Source organism: Lissotriton vulgaris, chromosome 1_1, assembly GCF_964263255.1.
Source record: "Lissotriton vulgaris chromosome 1_1, aLisVul1.2, whole genome shotgun sequence".
Taxonomy (NCBI): domain Eukaryota; kingdom Metazoa; phylum Chordata; class Amphibia; order Caudata; family Salamandridae; genus Lissotriton; species Lissotriton vulgaris.
In genome coordinates, this window is record NC_141685.1 from 1,545,116,788 (window position 1) to 1,545,139,081 (window position 22,294).

At 49.7% G+C, this 22,294-nt stretch overlaps 1 protein-coding gene across 1 annotated transcript in view; it reads right to left on the reverse strand.

Moving 5' to 3' along the window:
* CEP290 (centrosomal protein 290) overlaps positions 1–22,294 on the reverse strand; it is a 1,386,965-nt gene that overhangs the window by 317,088 nt on the left and 1,047,583 nt on the right. Inside the window, exons 42-43 of the mRNA XM_086918001.1 lie at positions 6,515–6,670; positions 4,784–4,907 (exon numbers count right to left, since the gene is read on the reverse strand). Coding sequence (XP_086774127.1) covers positions 4,784–4,907; positions 6,515–6,670 — 280 coding nt within the window. The remainder of the gene's footprint in view (positions 1–4,783; positions 4,908–6,514; positions 6,671–22,294) is intronic.

Genomic DNA, 22,294 nt, shown 5'->3' on the forward strand with positions numbered 1-22,294 from the left:
GAAGAAAAGGTGGGCAGAGTAATAGTTTGTCCTATGTGAAAAGGTGTAACTACTTTAGGAAGGAACGAGGGTCTCTTCCTAAGCACCTCTTTGTCCGGATGCAACACGTCCAAAGCTACCATCCAGTCTCCAGGGTCGAGAGCAGACAAGACCTGAACCAGAGTTACCAACTTGAACTTCTCCTTCCGGAGGATGCGATTGAATTCCCTAAGGTCCAAGATAGGACGCAGGTCCTTGTCCTTCTTGGGCACCAGGTAATAGTGGGAATAACAACCATGTCCTACTTCTGGTGCAGGAACACGCTCAATGGCCCCCTTGGCCAAGAGGGCTGCGACTTCCTGTTGAAGAAGTGCCAAGTGATCCCATGGCATGCGGTGGTGCTGGGGTGGCAAAACTGGAGGGGTAGTCTCGAATGGGGGAATGGCCCCTTCAAACTATTTGTAAAACCCACCTGTCCGAAGTGATGGTGCGCAAGTGGGGAAGGTGATAGCGGATCCTGCCGCCCACTGGTGTTTCAGGGGCCTGAAAGACCGGAATAGGAAGGCTTGGAGGCAGTAGTGGCTGGGGTAGAGGAGGACTGACCTGCCCTCTGGCCCCCTGAACTGCATCGGCGGGTTCCACGTCCGCGGCTGCGCTGAGACTGCTGCTGCGCATGCCTGTGGCTCTGAAGCAAACGTGTCGGGGCTCCCCTTCCGTGGCCACAAAAGGAGCAAAAAGCAGAAGGCGGAATAGGACGCGTGGCCAAAAAGGCGTACGCCATCAAAGGGCATGTTCATCAGGGTGTTCTGGACATCCCCAGAGTAGCCAGGAGTCGTCAGCCAGGCGTGGTGCTGGAGCGCCACTGTTGTGGAAATCGCCCTGCCCAGCGAGTCAGCGGTATCAGGCCACAATGAATTGTGATCTACACTGCGTTTCTCCCCTCAGCAATAGCTTGAGAGAGAGAGCACTGTCCGGGCCACCTCCGGACACTGAGGCAGCACTTGCGCCACCGTATCCCACACAGAGTGGGAATAACGGCCCAAGAGGCATGCAGTGTTCACAGACCGCAGCTCTGAACTGGCGGAATAAATTTCTTTCTTACAGAACTGTTCCAGTTTCTTGGACTCCCTGTTCAGGGATGCAGAAGGGAATGTGCTTGGGGACACAGAGGCTTGGACAACCAAGCTCTCAGGGGTGGGGTGTTGGGAAAGGAAAATGGGGTCGCCCGGAGCCGGGTGATGGCGTCGGGCCAGGTTCCCATTCACAGGAGGTGGAGAGCCTCGACCACCCTACGCAACACCACAGCGTAACTCGCACCCTCCTCCGTAGTCACGGTCGGAGGGTGCCAAGACCACTGGCATCCCCCAATTCCTCTGCCGTGTTAGGGCCAAACTCACACTGTGCTGTGAGTGGGTCCTCAAACCCATCCCAGTCCTCCCCTTCCTCCAAAGGCTGATGAACAGACCGAAAATAAGGAGGCTGGACATAGGGGTAAAAAGACCCCATCGGTGTCGGAATCGGCATCGAGCGACGACGTTCGGGGGGCGTGTCCACATTAGGCCTGAAGCCAGGGACAACGTCGTCCGGGGGCATGGAAGACTTCGGAAGTGGTGCCGGTGGGGTCGACGTTGGTGGAGGTGTCACGCGGTCAACCGGCGTCGACCGAGATCCAGGCCTGGATCCTAGGGGGCCCTGGGATGCCGGGCCAGAGCAGACAGCGATGCAGGAGCCGCCAACAATGCAGAGCGAGGGCCCCCAGTCGGGCCCAAGGGTCCAAAGGCACGCCGGAGAGGCCCGACTACCCGAAGAGGCGGCCCATAGCTGACAGAAAATCCTGCGGGTAGGCCGACGGTGACTGCGTAGGCTCTGCTGGAGCCGTGGGGGTGGCAACACCCGCACCCTCAGCCACGACGAGCACGGGGAAGTCAGAGAGCGATGGCGCTTCTTCCACTTCTTGTGATGCTTTGCCTTACCTGACCACGAGTGCGAAGACTTCGATCCCGACGAACGATGGTGGCGGCTTTGCGACCGCTCCCTCGACCTCCCAAGGGACCAGGACCTTGAACGGTGCGGAGCCGACTGCTGGACTTTAAGAAAGTTTCGAGACCGCAACCGCATAGCCTTCAGCGCCATGGTCCGGCAGTCAGGGCACGACTTGGGGTCGTGGTCTTGCCTCAAGCAGTAGAGACACACTCGGTGATAGTCCGTCACCGACATCATTCGATGACAGTCCCCGCAGGACTTTAAACCGGGCATCCCTACGGTATCAGGAGTCGATCGACTTGAAAAACAGAGACATAAAAGGCCTCTAAAAACTCAGTCAAAAAGTGACTCGGGTACTGCTCTCTCTGGATCTGCGCTTGCTTGCCCGGAAAAAGAAAGAGCTGACATCAGCGCTCGAGGGCGGCGTCTGCGTAGCTGCCGCATCGTCATCTCGGCGACCACAACAACAACAACGGACGAGGAGCCACACAACGCCACCTTCCGGCGCGAAGGGGTACTACTGACGAAAACTTTCCGGATCCAGTCTGATACCTCAGGTAATTCTAAGGTAAGGAATCTATCACTACGTGTTTCTTTCAGATTGTCTCTTTCAGATAGAGATCTTTTCACAGAACAGGGAGGATAGAAGGGTCTGTGAGTAATCTGTGATTAGATTGAGTATATACCTGAAATAGCATTACCAAATGTAAGTAACTTGTTCTTCTGATAGTTCTAACCGAAGATTCATCACCTTTTGAATAGATACCAAAGCAGTACCTTCCAAGTGGTGGGGAACTAGCTCAAAATAAAAAGTACTGCAGGATAGAGTGGACAAAATGGCCATTCCGACAAACATGGCTGCCCAGAAAGTAGTGCTTTGTCAATGTATGGAGTGACGTTCATGTAGCAGCCTGGCAAGTATTCATAACAGGCACCCACATGACCAAGCCATGGCAGCAGCCCTGAATCTAATGGAATGAGGCTGAATACAGTCTGGAGACTACTTCTTGGCGAGTGCTTAGCAGATTTTAATGCATAGTGCAATCCAATCCAATGGAGTCTTTCCTCCTCTCTAGATGGGGAGGAGGAGCAAAGTTAAGGTCACACTGAGGCATGTTAATGTTCCAAATGCTTCAAAAACTACATCACAACAGGTGATTTAAAAACAGAAGGCAAACAGGCAGTCATAAAAAGGTCAAAAGTGCCGACTGGTCATTTTCAACTGTGCCCATAGTAAGTCCTTGTTGGGCAAGACAAAAAGTGATACTTCAGTTTACCTTCCTTAAAGTGAGCCAATCTGCTGAGTACTGCACTAAACTACAAACTTGTCCCAAAGGCAGCCACATACTGATTTTGTTGAGGAACTGGCTGCCAAGAGAACATTTACAACCTTGGTAGGGAGTTCGAAGGCAGTCAGCTATTGCTGCTCAATCTCCAAGTATGGAGGTGAAGATTGTGCAGGCCTAGGTACTGGAACCTGCTCTGCTGCTGCCATGAAAGATTCAGCCTATGCAGCAGCCTGATTGGAGAATGGATGCTCATGCCCAGGAGCTCTGGATACCCCATTCTCCATTGCCAATTCAACCGACACTAGGATCACTTGGGCCTGGTTGTTTCTGATCTTCTTCAGAACTAGCTAGTGCAGTAGAGGCAACTGTGAAAAGGAATACAGGAGTCCCAAATTCCACTTTAGGGGGGGGGGGAGACTATCTCTTCCAAGAGAGAGTCGCCTTAGATATGTCAACGTGCAAAAGTGCTTACATTACATGTTTCCAGTGATAATACAAAGATAATGCCAAGGTTATCCCCATGTTGTGGAAGAGACTCCCACTTATGATCTACTATGCGTGTGAGACTGAGTTTGTCCGTCCTGGCGTTTAGAGATCCTGACAGATAGTGTACCACAAGGAAAATTCCCTGGTGTTCCAGCATCCTGGCACAGGATCCTTGAGTCCACTGCACCCTCTTTATTGCAGTACGACATGGAAGTGGTGTTGTCCTTCAGCTCCTGCACCAACCTCTTTTTACTGGATGGTAGCCAGGCCTTCAACACCAAGCGAATGGCCCTCAGCTACAAAAAGGCTGATGCAGAACCTGGACTGCCAGAGACCCGAGGCTTCCGATTTCCACCTCTCCCAGATGGGTATCCTAACCAAGAAGGGATGCACAGGCCACCCCTGTTAACTCTTGGTGGGGTAGGGATAGAGGTACTATTGCGCCATTAGGTGGCATTGTCCCTTGCAACAATCCCTACAAGGTTTAAATACTAGTGTCTTGGGGTGGGGGGGGGGTGATATTTTCCCTTGCACACTGGAATTTTTAAATACTGTTTAAGATAATGGTTTTGTGAAGAGATGAGGAGTAGCTCATGATCCATGTCTGGTGGCACAGAAAGAAAAAACTGGTGTCAGTGTGTGAAATTGGCACTATTCTGCGGTCATGTACATCACTCTGGAGCAGAACAACATTGCCACAAAGCCACATAATGCCACCTATTGGTGCGTAGGGCTAAAATGTTTCCGGATCCAGATGACGCCTGGGGTATATTAAGAGGGTAAATAATCTGTGGTTAGAAGTACTGATCATAAATACAATATTTTCCTTTTGTATATCAGTCATCAATAGTATTGAGCAATTGTTTGGTGCAGCAATAAGCAGCTATAAACAAACAATGCTAGAAACCTGCACATAATTTGCTGCTGTTAACATATAAATAAAATTGGCTTGCAGGGAATGTGCAAGAGAGCTCACAAGTGCCACAGGCCTATTTCTAACATAAAAGTAGATTATTCTATTGTCATCTGAGATTGCCAACACTTACCGAAGGCCTGGAAATTGTGTCTTTTGAAAACTGCCTCTCCAGTGCCTGAAGTTTTTCTTGAAGGTAACGATTTTTGAAGTGCAGGTCTTCCACCACAGAATCCCGCGGCAAAGCTTGCTTTGTCCTGTTTCAAAGGTATTATGCATATTTTTAAAGTCACAAATAAAAGTTAGCTTGGAATTTGTCATAACTGGAAGCATTTTTAATTGCTACTTTATTGCTCGCAAACAACTGTATAATAATTGTGTTTTTACGTTTAGATCTTAAAATAAAACATATCACTGAAATATAATTCCACTAAAGTATCTAATACATTAGTACAAAAATATAAAACCGGTAAAGCTGGTTTTATATTTATTTAAAAAAAATCTTATTTTACATCCGTTTTGAGACCACTGAAACTAAGGCAAACTGCATAAAACTTGAACAGAGGATAATGCTGTGTCATTAAAAATGGGCAAAGGTAGAAAATCTGCAAAACTTACACAATTACGAACTTAGGGCCAGGTGTACAAAGAATTTTGTGCGGCTGCAAACACCCCAATTTGAAGATTGCAACTGCAAAAATGCTTTTTTTAATGTACTAATCCCATTTTAGGAGTATGTAAAGTTTTACTGTCTCCCTAAATTGGGATTGCAAACACATACTTATTTGGTATTTAGAAGGAGCACGTTATAGTTTTCCCTTCCAAATACCGAATCGGTATGATATGTATCAATGTTTAGTGACAGAAATACAGTTGCAAAACAGTGAAAAATTATGTAAGTCCTAGTTGAGATGATAAATCGTTTGCAAAAGGGAAGTTTGTTGGGGAGAAGGCGGTGGTCCATGGGACTAAGGCCAACTCTCAAACAAACTTTACAAAATGCCAAAATGTTTTTAAACACAGCACCATTTCCTTTCAGGAAAAGGAGATACGTTTTTAAAGAATGTATACTTTATTGAAATGTGATCCCAGACTTGGTGATCTGCAGAACTTAGAAGGCCATCATATCTTAGATAGCCACCAATCTGAGTAAGCTGCAGTTTTCAAACCTACCTCAATAATAGTTATGAGGCATGTCATATTACTACCTACTCAGAATCAGAATTTTATAAAGCAAGCAATTAGTAGATAAGTTTGTTCATAAAATGCTTTAAAGATCGCACATTGAGACTAGAGTTTTGCAACCAGCAATTCATACATCTAGCCCTTAGTTAATGTACTCCTCAAATTACATGGGACATGAACAATGTTCATTTAGTGGCAACAGTGGGAAAGGGTTGCATACTTTTGAACAGATATAATGTTGATGCCCATGAGATAAAAATCAAATTAAATTCATTATAATTTGGTTGTGATTATTTTGTGATTAACAAGAGATTCTTCCTTTAGGCAGCAGTATATGTTACTGTCAATCATACATTACACAGTCATCTGACAAGCCATGTTGTTAAATATGGGAGTCTTTGCACCAATAATCCGGCAAGTCTTCTTTTATTGCTGTTACCAATCTTGAACAACTCTCACTTTTTTTCCTGCAAAAGGCAAGCCAGCCATTCTCCAAATAGTACATTTGTATAATTTATTTTTTGACATGTGGTACAGAGTTGATTTTAAAGAAAGACCAAACAACAACACTCAAATCATCAGTCCTCCTTATTCCTTTACTGAATTAACATTGTTCAAATAGACTACCCACATTATCAGTGTGAAACCCTCCAATACACATAAATATCAAAATGCTTACTTCACATGCAAAATTTCATTTTCTAGTTCAGAATTCTTTTTTCTCAATTCTTCAATCTCTTTTTCTGATTCTACAGTTCGTATTCCAACAACGTGATCGGCAGTAACTCCACGTGTCTTTAGTCTCTTCTGGAGGGTATTTTTTTCTTGATCAGCCCTACAAGAATTTGTGACTTTGCATTAGTGCCTTAGTATGGTTGCATTTATGAGTACATTTAAACATACTAAGAAAACAATCTGTAGTAAACCCTTTTCTGGATGAGAGAGAATGGAAGGGTGGCAAAATTCAAGAGACCTGAAAAATAGCATTTAAGCTGGCAGACTACTTCCACAAGAAACACGTTACTTATCTGAAACTACAACTCTCCAGTGTTGCTATCTTTCAGAAGTTTTATTCCTTCTCTATTGTTGAGGTGGAGTCCCACAGTAACATTTCAACAGCAGTACAGAGAATATTCAATACACTTTAGTTACCAAGTCCCCTCATTAGAAAAAACTCAAACTTCAGCAGATGAAGTGAGAGAACACTGAGCTCCACGTGCCTTAGGAGCTTTCAACGTTCAAACGTCCATAGCACCAGTGTAAAAGAATGTTTTGATTTAGAGCCTCTACTCTGGTAAAGGATGAAGGGAAGCATGTGAATCTATGAAAGATACCAATGCTGGAGAACTGCAGTTACCGGCATTGCTCCCTGCAAGATGTGCACGCGCACGGGGCCTTTTCTAAGTGCACACACACTCTTACAAAGTGCACATGTCTCTGCTTCACACGAGATTTAGACAGATCATCCATGATCTTCAAAACTGGAGCGCTGTGAAAAGTGTCGTCTTTTTCTTGGTGGTTTAGTGCAGGCCATGTTTTCTCTCTCCCCGTGTCCCCCCTCCCCCCATACCCGCTATACATTCAGGTATGGAACGGCCTCTGCTCGAGGCTGCTAAAAATAAAGTAATGAAACTGCTGTGTTTTAGGATCGGACTGTGAGCCGGGTAAATATTGCCCTTTGTTTACTGCATTTTTAATGTTTTTATTTTTGTTTCAAATAATAGCTTATGATGGATTTCACTGAATATTTATTGCCACTGCTCTATTGCAGTGTGTGTGTTCACAGAGGGCCAGCTTTAGCACGTTGGTGCAATCACACCTGCCACTGAACTTGTGGGGTGGGGAGGGGGATGCTGTGTTAAAAATAACTTTTCGGTTTAAAAGCAGCTGTTACAGATTTCCTTCAGTGTCCAGCAGACTTCGTGCAACAATAAAAGTGTCAGGATAACTTTGGTGATTAAGGCTCCTGCTGGACAGAGAAAGAGCAGAGTTTTGTCTATTGCCAGTTTCACCTTATCCTAATGTAGAGCAAAGGGTTAATATGCCTGCTACAAAGAAAGTGTGACTAACGTGTACAGTGCACATCACAGAACTGAGTGAGAGTGAACAATGAGTAGTTCTATAAAAAATAAAATATATGTGAGATACTGCTCAATACTTTTTCACTGAGTATCCTATCCTGTTTGTTCTTTATCACATGCAAAAACATTTCTAAATACTTCCATTCAGAAAGTGTGCTGTACAGGGGGCGTGGCTTGGATGGCAAGGAGGCAGCAGACCTGAGTCCGGAGCTCCCGACCCCCCGAGACAAATAACGGCGAGCAAAGAGACAGAAATGCGAGGATACACCCAAGAAACATAGGCGGATGTGCATGAACAGCGGGGGCACCCGATACGATCTCTCTCGAGCCTGCTGAATACGCTGAGGAGAGGCACGGAGCTGAAAAAGCTGCCGGAGGGACGGAACCGCTAAGCACAAGATGGCGGCGAGCCACTAAGAGGAAACAGCGACCACCGATATCCCCAAGTAAGAGCGCTCCTGCAAGCCGGCAACTGGGAAACGCAAGACCCCCCTACCCTCAGGCGAGCGCCCCCCCCCCATGACCCAAACTCCAAACCAGCGAAGGGCACCAGCACAGCAGGAGGGGGGCACCAGGGAAGTGGCGCGAAAGGCGGCCATCTTGGTGAAGTAAACAACAGCGCTGAACAACCAGGCAGAGGGAGCGTAGGGAAGACACCAACCCCCTACACCAAACGCAGCTCCAGCCCGGCGAGATCGGCGAGCACTGAAAGCGACCCACGAGCGCCAAAGCGGCCGACTGCAGAGGAGAAGGACAAATACAGAGCGCTAAAAGAAAGGCGCCACATTGGTTAGGTCAGCGAAGCCACACCCCTGAGCCGATAGAGATTATAGTAATTATAGTGCGCTACGCACCGGAGAGAGGGAGCGTGAATAGGAAAATCAGCCACCCGACACCAAAAGGAACGCCCAGCCCGTCAAGCGCTAAGACGACCGGGTGCAGAAAGGAAAGCGAAAGCGAAGGCACTGGGCGCGAAGGCAGGCGCCATATTGGTGAGGTCAGACCTCCGATCATCAGAACAACACCGCACCACAGGGTAGCACAGCTACAACAACAACAACAAGCCCCTGAGGTGCCGTCTGGAACGCCTAAGCCACCACCAGCGCAGTTGCAACTGTAACGCCCGGCCACCAGGGCGGCGGCCATCTTAGCAGGGGGCTGCTAACGTATAAGCGGAAGCCCAACCACGCAACACTGCCTCGAGGCGGACATACTTCGAAGCCCAGACAGGGGAGGGCTACAAAACGAGAGGCACCGAGCAAAAGGGGAAACAGAAACAGCTAAATTACCAACGGTAGGAGGAGACAGGTAGTGCAAACCGAAGCCAGGGGGCAGCGCCAACCAAGGGGAGCAGCGGCTCTGTGAGTCTAAGGAGACACAGCTGAAGGCGCATAATAGTACAAGGCTCACAAGACAAGACCACCTCTGCCAAAAGAAGACACACGCGCTCCAACAAAACCCTAGGAGGCTGACACAAAGAGAAATAAAGAGGATAAACCCCCCAGTAGGCTGGCGGAAGCCAGGACAAAGACTAGAGTGGTCAAGTGGCCACCCCGCTTCAGAGACTGCAATTTGTCAACTGCGCCGATCCAAAGGAAGAAAGAGGACGAAGGACAAAAAAAGACACTGACAAAGCGACAACCAACTGAAGTAAGACCTCAAACACACCAAGTCAGGAGGGGATTTGACGTAATGGCTGGGAAGGAAGGCGGCTTGGTCACAAATGTCCAGAAGAAGAACAAAAATGACCCGACGGCATCACCGGCGAAAGAGCGCGAAGACCCGAGCAGCGAAACAACTACTCTGGACACACTATTAAGGAAAATAACAGAAGGCAACGACCTAGCGAAGGCAACGAAAAAAATAGTAGACAGCATACAAATGGAACTAATCGCGATAAGAGCCGAGCAAAGCAGAGCCAATGGCAGAATAGACGAGGCGGAAAAAAGAATCAGCAACCTAGAAGACCGCGCAAACATAACACACAAAGACCTAGGTCTGGTCATAAAAAGAACAACAGCCCTACAAAGATCGATGGCCGAGCAAGATGACAGAAGTCGCAAAGGAAACATAAGACTGCTGGGTGTACCGGAGGAGGAAAATGATGCCCCAGGGGGGTGCGCCAGGATGCTGGAGGACATGATCCCCCAACTAACAGGCCTCACTTTCGAGAGACCGCTCGAGCTCGTCAAAGCATACCGCATCCCAGCAAAGAAACAATCGAACAGTAACACCCCTAGACCAATAATATGCAAACCACTACGAGAGAACCACACAGAGGCAATCTTCGCAATAGCCAGGAAAGGCAAGCCAATGGCGATCAACGGGAAGAAAGTAACAATCACGCAGGACCTATCAAAGCTGACGGTGGAAGTGAGGAAGGGCTTCCTAGCCCAGCGGGAGGCCATGCGGAAAAAAAACATCACCTTCTCTTTCGCAGGCCCGTCAAAACTGAGGATCTCTGATAGACTCGGGAGCAGAACTTTTGATGACCCCAATGACCTGCACAGGTACCTACAAGGACCAACCCCAGAAGAGATGGAACGCCAAAGCCCAGGAGCAAAAAGGAGAGCATCGACAGACGAGGCCGAAGAAGAGGCCATATGACAAGGGCGAACCGTGGACTACACGCAAACTAAGGCCAAGACACGCACATAGGAAGAGACAATGTCCGCAACCAGCTTATCAGCTCTAAAAGCACAAACATGAGGCCGGGCACAAGCCTCAACAACCACTACCTCGAACCTTAATCAACGATCTACCTCGATAACGCACAATCCGACCAACGTTTCTACCTCATCGCTGCTAATTACAAGAGAGACAATGACGACCAACAGCGACCATATCCTTTTACTGTATCCTGCAAAGACATTGAGGGGGGAGGGAAGTGTGAGGATCCTTGCTGTCACACACCCAATTTTCTACAGGCGGAGGGAGGGGGGAGGGAGGGGAGGGGGGGGTGCAGACGGGGCGGGGGGGGCAGGCAGGCATAAAGGCGAACGAGATAACAGACATTTGCACAATGCATAACTACTTTTGGTTTCTTTCCCACACTTTTCTCTACTCCTACTCCCACAGCTTTTTCCTACCCCTACTCCAACCCAGCTCACTGTTCCCCCGGGGGGGGGAAACCTGTCAACCGGTGACAACGGAAGCAGGCATCTCCAAATCCAAAAGAGAAGCCGACAGAACCACCAGCGGCAACAACAAACCACCATGACAAACCAAACACCGGTGAATCTATCCACTAACCTTAAAGCCATCTCCATGAACGTCAAAGGCCTAAACCATCCAGTCAAACGCAGGAAAATACTAGAACACCTGGCAAAACTCAAGGGGGACATCTACACGCTACAGGAAACCAAGCTCTCTGAGGAGGAGGCCAAACGGCTCAAGGCCAGATGGATAGGCGACATCATATGCTCACCTGCCAACGGAAAGAAGAGAGGCGTGATAACCATCCTAAGCAAAAAGGCCAACCTCACCATCCAAAAGACAAAAACAGACGAAGACGGCCGCCTGCTAATAGCGAGTGTCCAAAGAGGCACCGACCGAATACACGTGGTGAACATCTATGGGCCTAACTCCGAAGATAAAGATTTCTGGCAAATGATAGACGGCGAACTCTCAGACCTGCCACAGGAAGACCTGCTAATCGTAGCTTGTGACCTGAACAAGACAATGGACCAAGCAACGGACAGACACCCAAGCAGGCCAAGCCACAACTCTCCAGGCAGCAACACCCTTAAAGAACTATGCGTCAAACACCACCTAGCTGACCCGTGGAGGCTACAGCATCCCACAGCGCGGGAGTACACCTTCTACTCACACCCGCATAACTCCTACAGCAGGATAGACTACATACTGATGTCCAACAACCACACGCACCTAATTGAGAATACGGAGATAGCCCCAATAACCGTCTCTGATCACGCACACATATCCCTCACCCTCAATGGCAAACACAACGAGAGCGTGACCAGAAGGTGGAGACTAAATGACGACATCCTACAGAACAAAGAGAATGTTAAAGAAGTAGAGGAGGCACTTAAGAACTACCTGGAAGACAATGACAACGGCGAAGTGGGGAAAGACACCATCTGGGAAGCGCTCAAAGCAACACTGAGAGGCAAGCTGATAAACATCAAATCAAGGATGAACAGAAGTAGGAACAAAAAGATCTCAGAGATAGAAGAGGAAATAGCAGCACTGGAGAGGGGCCACCGCGCGAACCTAACCGACAAGAACACACTCACCACGCTCACGAAAAAAAGTACGAACTGAATAAAATCCTAAGTGAACGAGCAGGTTCGTGGCTAACAAAATTTAAGTCAGTGAACCTATGCAGGGCGAACAAAGCGGGGAAACAGCTAGCGTCCTACCTCAAGGGGAAGCAAAGACAACACACGATAGCAGCAATAACAGACAAAAACAACAAACTGCAAACAACAAACAAGGGCATACTGGAGGCCTTCAGAGACTTCTACCAAGAACTATATTCTGAGGACAAAAACCTGAGCAAAGACGGTGGCCGCTCATTCCTCAAAGAAGTCAATCTACCGAAGCTCAAGGAGGAAGAGAAAGCCCCCTTAGAGGCAGACATAACGGTAGAAGAAATAGAAACCGCAATCAACCAGCTAAAAAACAACAAAGCACCAGGGCCAGACGGCTACTCCACCAGGTTCTACAAGACCTACGCCCCACAAATCAAAGAAATACTAGCAGATACATACACCGCCTGCATACAAAAAGGTGAGATGACAAACACCATGCGGGAGGCCAACATCACAATAATACCCAAGGATGGGAAAGACCCCCAATTCCCGAAAAACTACAGACCCATATCGCTCATAAACGTGGACTGCAAAATCTATGCAAAAGTGCTCGCTAACAGACTAAACAGAATCCTACCAAGCATCATACACAGCTCACAAGTGGGATACATCAAACACAGGCTGTCACAAGACAACACAAGGCTGCTATGCCACCTAATCAACCACACAACACAGAGCAACGAACAGGCTGTCATGATAGCACTGGATGCGGAGAAGGCCTTTGACAGAGTCTCGTGGCCCTTCCTAAGGAACTGCATGACAAAATTCGGATTAGGAGAAAAATATATTGCAATGACAATGGCCCTATACAACAAACCAAGAGCTAAAATAGTAGTGAACGGAAGCACATCTGAACCACTCCTACTAGGGAGAGGGACCAGGCAAGGATGCCCACTGTCACCAGGCCTCTTCCTACTGGCACTAGAACCACTACTTGCAAAAATAAGAGACAATGAAGAGATAAAGGGTGTTAAGATCGGAGGCAAAACAGTGAAACTCGCAGCATACGCCGACGACATCCTCATCACCACCACCAACCCATCAACATCAATCACAGCGCTAATGGAGACAATAGGGGAATACGCAGAGGTATCCGGATACAAACTCAACAAGGACAAATCGGAGTGCAAGCCAATGAACGTCCACACCACAAAATCGGTACTAGGAGACTCCGGCCTAGCCTGGCAAACAAGCCCTCTCAAGTACCTAGGCCTGCTGTTTGGGAGAGACCTAACGGCCACAATACAACACAACGAGGACTCACTGCTGAAGAAAATTAAAGATAGACTAGAGCTGTGGTCGCCCAAATACATCAGCTGGTGGGGAAGGATCGAAACGATCAAAATGATGATCACTCCCGCAATAAACTACACGCTAAGCATGCTGCCGCTCCCGATGACGGATAACTTCCACAAAAAACTGGACAGCATGATAAACGCCTTCCTATGGAAAAACAAAAAACCACGAATAGGCCTACCCAAACTGAGGCTAGCGAAGGAACTAGGAGGCCTAAACCCAACAAACTTCAAAACCTACCAGACGGCCTGCCTGGCCAAGCAAGGATTCGCGTGGATTGACGAAACGCAACAGTACAAACCAGTATGGTTAGAACTGGAGAGAGAACTCCTGGAAGGCCTGCACCCAACAGCAATACTGACTGCAAACAAACACCCCCTATGGTCAAACAGGATACTGAAGCACACCAGAGATGCACTGATGACAGTGGACAGGCGAATGACACAGAAACTGAGAGGCACAACATGGGAATCCATCTGGCTCAACGCAAAAATTTCATATCAAGGATCAACAATGAACTACGACACATGGATCAAAAAAGGAATCAGCTTCCCCAAACAAATGGAAACTAAGGGGAGGCAGTTGACCTTCGCAAACCTACAACAACTATATAACCTCCCCAACAAAGAGCTATACACATTTCTAAAGATAAGAACTGCCATAACCAAAGCAAACCTAACCCGAGAGGAGCCAAGCATCGTCAAGTACGTGCAAATGCTAAACTCGGCAGGCCACCAGACAGCGAAGATCTACAAACTAATTGCCCCAGCCACCATGTCTCTAAACAAGAAGACAACAAACTCATGGGCAACGCTCCTAGGTAGACAGCTAAACGAAAAGGAACAGGCGCAAATGTGGTGTTCAGCCACAAAAAACAAAATCACCCCGCAACTAGCACAAACAAAATACTGGCTACTCCACAGAGCGTACTGACTCCACAAAAGTGGCATAGCAGAATCAAGCGACTGCTGGAACTGCCAAAAAGAAGAGGGCACACTCGAACACCTCATCTTTGGATGCATCAAAGTCAAGAAGTTCTGGAGCCAAATAAACGCATTCATAAACGACATGTTCAAAACAGACTTAACCATCAACTATGCAACCTTGGCAACGGGGCACGTAACGACAGATCTAAACAACAGGGAAGAAAGAGACCTACTAGACCTGCTTCTCACAGCTGGCCTCAAGATAATCTTAACGAACTGGAAAAGCACGGCAAAAGCAAACTTCAAGACATGGATCAACTGGGTCACCTTCCTAAGAGGAGCAGACAACATCACAGGCAACCTCTCGAAAGAACACACCCCCAAAGAGCTAATGTGGGAACGTCTTGACGAACACTTGAACACTTGAGGAAGACACACTACTGAGCCCCCCCCCCCCCCTCTCTTCTTTTTCTCCCTCTCTCTCTAAGGGAAAGAGACAACAAATGTACTATGAACAACTGCCTATGTATATGTATATGCAACTTTTATTTTTCAATAAAAATCTTTTAAATCAAAAAAAAGCAAGTGTGCTGTACAAAAAAAGTATTTTAACTTAATAGCCTATAAAATTTGCCAAGGAAATGTGGAGGAGCGGTGGCATAGATTTCTAAGTTGTCGATATCACTTCTTACTCTTCACCATCCCTGACAGGCACTCTTCTTTTCCACAGGATCTATGAAATATGCGGCTGTCCTGTGAGACTCCTAGCATACACCTCTACTGCTCTACATCTGTGGGCTTCCTTCTCATTTTTAACAAAAGTTTGAGTGGTAATTGCCACAAATGTATATACTTATATGCTGCGCTTGCATGCTTGTCGCACACAGCCGTGGCTGCAGCTCACAGAGACCTTGTACTGCTGCACACAGAGGAAAATAATTTGAGGGAAGCACAAGTTACTACCTATGTAACGATGTATCTGTAAGAGACATTAGTTAGTGATAGATTCCTTTCCCTAGAATATCCCCAAGCGTCAGACTGGATCCGTAAAGTTTTTGTTAGCAGTACCCGGGCGCGTCAGTAGGTGGCGTCCTGCGTCTCTGCGTCCGTCGCTGGCGGCGAATGTGGCGAGATGACGTCACGGAGACTACTTAGGCGCCACCCATGCGCGCTGGCATCAGTTCTGTACACGACTTTCCGGGCCAGGAACGCAGAGCCATGCAAGATACTGACCACTGGTGCATTGAAAACTAGGGCCCTGAAAGGGATGTCCTTAATCCTAGTAATCAGTACGCAGAAGGGGGAGAATGGGTGGGGCGGTAAGGAATCTATCACTAACTAATGTCTCTTACAGATATATCGTTACACAAGTAGTAACTTTTGCATCTGAAAGAGACACGTTAGTGATAGATTCCTTAACTTTGAATAGATACCCCAGCAATACCAACTTCGGTGGTGGGACTGCGAACAAGATTACACCAGAAAGTCACGGAGAACGAACGGCCAAAGAAGCCGTCTCTCCAGACTTGACTGTCGAGGCAGTAATGCTTGGTAAACGTGTGCAGCGAGGCCCACGTAGCTGCCTGACAAATGTCCTGCAACGGAACGCCGCGTCCCAAAGCAGTAGAAGCTGCCGTTGCCCTGGTGGAATGGGTATGCAGCCCCACAGGGGGCTCCTTATTAGCCAACAAGTAACAGGCCTTGATGCAGAGAACGACCCACCGAGAGATGGTACGTTTGTGCAGGGCCCAACCTTTTTTGGCGCCCACGTAGCCAACAAAGAGCTGGTCATCCACCCGGGACTGTTGTGTGGCTCATGTAGAAAGAGGCAAAAACAACAATTGATGGACAGAATGCAGAACAATGTCATACATTCACCCCAGTACAGAGATCTGGGCCTAAATCCATTGTTTATTTGCTCAACACACCACCCCAGTTCAGACATGGCCATATGAAAATCAGCCTTGACCCTGTGCCTCATGGGAACAGTCCAGCCCGAACTACCAAGCCATGTCTTCCCTGGACCAGAATCAAGCATCCTAGGACCGGTTTCTGGCTATCAGCCGTCATCAGCCAGGATAGCTTGACTCCAGTGGCGTTGAGAGCACGGGACTCATGTCTGAGCATACCCGTCCCACTCGGGGTGACAAATGCAAAAACAACAGTTGATGGACAGAATGCAGAACAATGTCATACATTCACCCCAGTACAGAGAATTGGGCCTTCTAAAGTAGAAAGAGAGCGCACGTTTTGGGTCCAAACGATGGAGCGTCTCTTACTCTTTCGAAGGATGCGGAGGCGGAAAGAAGGTGGGCAAAATGATGGTCTGCCTGATGTGAAAGGGCATAACAACCCATGGCAAGAAAAAAGGACGGGTCCTTAAAACCACCTTGTCCGGATGAACAGAAAGGAAAGTAGGTTTAGAAGAAAGAGCCTGGAGCTCACTCACTCTTCTGGCAGAGGTGATAGCTACTAGGAAAACCATCTTGAGAGTGAGAAGACGTAAAGGACAGTTATGAAGGGGCTCAAAGGGAGAGCACATCAGATATGTCAAGACAAGATTCAAGTCCCATTGAGGCATTATGAACGGCCGGGAGTAAACTTGTGCGTAAAGCCTTTCAGTAAACGGTTTACGAACGGAGACTTAAAAAGAGAAGGTTGATCAGGGAGCCTTAGAAAGGCGGAGATGGCAGAAAGATAACCTTTGATAGTGCCCAGAGCAGAGCCCTGCTGGGCCAAGGAAAGGAGGAACAGAAGGACCTTGGAAAGAGGGGCAGAAAGGGGATCCACAGCTTTAGCTGAGCAGCATGCCAAAAACTTGTTCTACCTGCAGGAGTATACCGTTCTTGTGGAGGGACGCCTGGCTGCCAAAATGACATCACAGACTTCGGGCGGAAGATCAAAAGCTGGCAACTGTCGCCACTCCTTCTCCACGCAAAGAGGTGGAGGCTGGACAGGTTCGAGTGGAGGACCATCCCCTGCTGCTGCAACAGTAGATACTCCCGAAGAGGTAGTCGGATCGGGGGATCGATCGCCATGTTGTGTAGCTCGGGATACCAGTATCTTCGAGCCCAATCCGGAGCCACAAGAATGACTAGGGCCCAGTCGCGCAGAATCTTCTTCAGCACTCTGGGCAGAAATGGTATAGGCGGAAAGGCATACAACAGACCGCATCTCCACTCGCGATGAAAACCAGGTGCCGCCTTGGAAATTCCAACGCGTAGAACTGATGACATTGCGCGTTCTCTTCGGTGGCAAATAGATCTAACCAAGGCTCTCCCCACTGCAGAAAGACACCTTCCAAATTCAGACACCATTCATGATCCAACATGCACCAGCGGCTTAGTTCATCTGCCCTGGCGTTCAGAGAACCTGCCAGGTGTTGAACCACCAAGGTAATGCCTCGATGTTCCAGCCATGTCCAGAGGCGCAGAGCCTCCTGACATAAGGTCCACGATCCCACCCCGCCCTGTTTGTTGCAATAACACATGGCTGTGGTGTTGTCCGTGAACACTTCCCAGACAGAGGGAAGGAATGCTTTCAGTGCAAGCCGGATCGCCCGAAGCCCCAAAAGGTTGATATGGAGCCGGGACTCCGCCTCTTACAAGTGGGATGCATCCGTCACCACAGTGTGCTCTGGTTGGGGAAGGGAAAGGGATCTGCCATTAACCAAATCCCGATTTGTGAGCCACCACTGCAAGTGTCATGCAGTGCCCTCCGAGATCTGGACGTGATCGGACAGGTTGCCCAGATGCTCTGCCCACTGGAACCTCAGGTCCCACTGCAGAGCCTGCATATGCCATCTGGCATGTCGCACTAGCAGGATGCAGGAGGCCATCAGGCCCAGAAGCTGAAGGGTCATCCTGACTGAAACCCGGGATAGAGGCTGAAAGATCGGAATCATAGCCAGAATAACCCGGACTCGCTGCTCTGGGGGATATACATGAAACTGTGTTGAATTCAGAACCGCTCCGATGAAGGGGAGCTTCTGAGAGGGAATAAGGTGCGACTTCGGCATATTGAAGGAGAACCCCAGCAAGTGCAGGAGGTCAGCCGTAGTCTGAAGGTGGTTGACGACTGCCTGGGGCGAGCTCGCCTTCGACAACCAGTCGTCGAGGTAGAGAAAGACTGACATCCCTGACCTGCGCAGGTGAGCTGTGACCACCGCCATCACTTTCATGAACAACGTAGGGGCGCTGGTAAGGCCGAAGGGGAGCACGGAAAACTGAAAATGCTCCTAGCCTACTGTGAACCGCAGGTAACGCCAGTGGGCCGGCAGGACGGGGATGTGAAAATATGCGTCCTGCAAGTCCAACGCTACCATCCAGTCTCCAGGGTCGAGGGCAGCCAAGATCTGAGCCAGAGTAAACATCTTGAACTTCTCCTTCCGAGGGAAGCGACTGACGTCCCTGAGGTCCAAGATGGGGCACAAGCCCTCTTTGTCCTTCTTGGGGAACAGAAAGTAGTGGGAACAACAACCACGTCCTACTTCCGGCACAGGAACGCGCTCGATGGCCCCCTTGGCCAAGAGGGCCGTGACTTCCTGTTGGAGAAACGCGGAGTGATCCCCCGACATGCGGTGGAACTGAGGTGGCAGACAAGAAGGGGAGGAAGTAGCCCCTCCAGATGAGCTGCAACACCCACTTGTTGGAAGTGACAGAACGCGAATGGGGAAGGTGACGTCGAATCCTGCCACCCACTGGCGTGGGATGTGACCCGAAGCTCAGACTAGGAAGGCTTCGAGGTAGATGTCACGGGGCGGAGGTGGACTGAACCTCACACCAGTCCCCGGAGCCACCATGGCGGCCGCCCGCCTACGAGCCCGCTGAGGCTGGTTATGCATGGGCTTTTGGCGGAACGAACGGCCAGGGGAGTCTCTGCCATGGCCACGAAAGGAATGAAACGTGGATGTGGCTGGGCGCGTGGTGGAAAGGACCAAGGAATTGGCAGTAGCTCGAGAGTCCTCAAAACGCTCCAGTGCTGTGTCGGCCTTTTCACCAAACAGGCGAGTGCCGTCAAAAGGCATGTCCATTTGCGAGCTCTGAACGTCCAGGGAGAACGCAGTGGACCGCAGCCAGGCGTGGCACTGAAGTGCCACGGTCGTGGAAATTGCCCTACCAAGGGAGTCCGCAGTGTCCAAGCCACAACAAATGGCGAATCTAGCCGTGTCCTTACCCTCAGCTACTGCTAGAGACAGCACATCCTGGACCTCCTCCGGGCACGAGGTAACACCTCAGCCACGGAATCCCACACCACGTGGGAATAGCGGCCCAGAAGGCAAGCGATGTTCACTGACCGCAGTCCTAAGCTGGCCGAAGAGAACAACCGCTTGCCAAACTGCTCCAATCTCTTAGAGTCCTTATCCGGCGGAGCCGTGGGAAAGGCACTCTGGGATGTAGAAGCCTGAATGACCAGACTTTTGTGCGTAGGATGAGTGGTCAGAAAGGCAGGGTCACCCGGCGCTGGGCGATGGCGCCTGGTGACATTCTTATCCACAGGGGCCCATGTGGCGGGCTGTGACCAAGTTCCCAACAAGACTTCGGTGAGGGCATCAACAAAGGGCAGCAGCGGCTCCGAAGAAGTGGACGCCGGCTGGACCACCTCAGAGAGGAGATTTGTCTTCACGGCCACAGTGGGGAGATCGAGGTTAAGGACCTCAGCAAGCCCGACGGAGCACCACTGTATAGGAGGCGCCTTCCTCCATAGTGGGAGGGGAGAGGCAAGACCCGGATCAGAGAAGACGTAGAGGCCAACGGACTCTTTTAAGTCATCCACCCAGTCCTGCTCGGAATCACACTCACGAGCAAGCGGGTCCTCAAACCCTTCCCAGTTATTCTTCTCCGCCAGCCCCGGAGGCACAGGTCTTGGTGGCAGGGACCGGTGAAGGTATAAACGGTGCCGGGAATTGCGCCGGCCGGGGCCGAGCCAGTGCTGGTTCCCTATTTGAATCCCAGGTGGGGTCAAAGCCCTCCGGGAACCGGGGCAGAGGCGGAACCAGCGGGATCCACTGCGGCACAGTATGCTCAGACGTGAGCCCCTTGCTCACTATGCCACTGGATTCAGGCAAACCTGGCTGAAGGCGGCTGTAATGCAAGAAACCGGTCCTAGGAAGCTTGATTCCGGTCCAAGAAAGGCATGGCTTGGCAGTTCCGGCTGGACTGTTCCCATGAGGCACAGGGTCAGACTGATTTGCATATGGCCATTTCTGAACTGGGGTGGCAGAGTGCGCTAAAGAACGGTGATGGATTAAACCCAGATCTGTTGACTGGGTGTGAGTGTTTGATTGGTTCAGATGCTTCGTCCATCACCACCCCCTTTTGTACTGCTTTGTTCACCATAAGTTGGTAGGGTATGCTCAGACGTGAGTCCCTTGCTCACTTTGCCACTGGATTCAAGCAAGCCTGGCGGAAGACGGCTGTAATGTAAGAAACCGGTCCTAGGAAGCTTGATTCCGGTCCAGGGAAGGTATGGCTTGGCCGTTCGGGCTGGACTGTTCCCATGAGGCACAGGGTCAGACTGATTTGCATATGGCTATTTCTGAACTGGGGTGGTAGAGTGAGCTAAAGAACGGGGATGGATTAAACCCAGATCTGTTGACTGGGTGTGAGTGTTTGGTTGGTGCAGATGCTCTGTCCATCACCATCCCCTTTTGTACCGCTTTGTTCGTGATAGGTTGGCAGAGTACGCTCAGACGTGAGTCCCTTGCTCACTTTGCCACTGGATTCAAGCAAGCCTGGCTGAAGACGGCTGTAATGCCAGAAACCGGTCCTAGGAAGCTTGATTCCGGTCCAGGGAAGGCATTGCTTGGCAGATCAGGCTGGACTGTTCCCATGAGGCAAAGGGTCAGACTGATTTGCATATGGCCATTTCTGAACTGGGGTGACAGAGTGGGCTAAAGAACGGTGATGGATTAAACCCAGATCTGTTGACTGGGTGTGAGTGTTTGATTGGTTCACATGCTCCGTTCATCACCACCCCCTTTTCTACCGGGGCTGGAGCCGGCAGCATGGGACCTCTTGGCGCCGAAGACGGAGTCAGGGGCGCAGGATCCTGCTACACTGGAGCCGCTGGATCCGCCGGAGCTGGATCCGCCGAAGAAGTCGACGGAACAGCAAGATCCAGACATAGGACCGAGGGGCCCGAAGGCACACCGGCGGAAGCCCGAGGCCTAAACAGGCGGTCCATGGCAGTAAGGAATTCTTGCATTTGTGCGAGAGTCGTCGATGGACCCAGGTAAGGGGGGTAGGCCGCGGTACTCCCAGGCTCCAAAGGAGCTGCAGTGGCGGAGCCCCTTTCCCCCTCATCCGTGTCCAGGGACCGACAGGGGGACGTCAGAGAGCGTAAACGCTTCTTTGACTTCTTCTTGTGCCGTCTCTTACCAGAATCCGAAGGTGAAGAAGAGCGGTGGTGACGACTCCGTGAGCGGTCACGGGATCGACCCTTGATCTGGAACGGCACGGGGATGAGTGCCAAACATTCAAACAACTTTTGGCACTGCTCCCTCAGGGCCTTCGGGCCATAGCCCTACAATCCAGACAGGACCGGGAATCATGGTCGCGCTCCAGGCAGTAGAGACAGACGTCATGAGGGTCCGCAACCGACATATTGCGACGGCAGGTCCCGCAAGACTTAAAACCAGTCATCCCTACTAGCACCAGAGAAACCAATATGAGACAAAAGTCTCAAAAAGATAGTAAAAAAATGACTAGGGTACGTGCTCTAACCGGATCTGCGCTTACTGGCGCGGAAAAAGAAAGAACTGACGCCAGCCCGCATGGGTGGCGCCCAAGTAGTCTCTGTGCGACATCTTGGCGCATAGAAT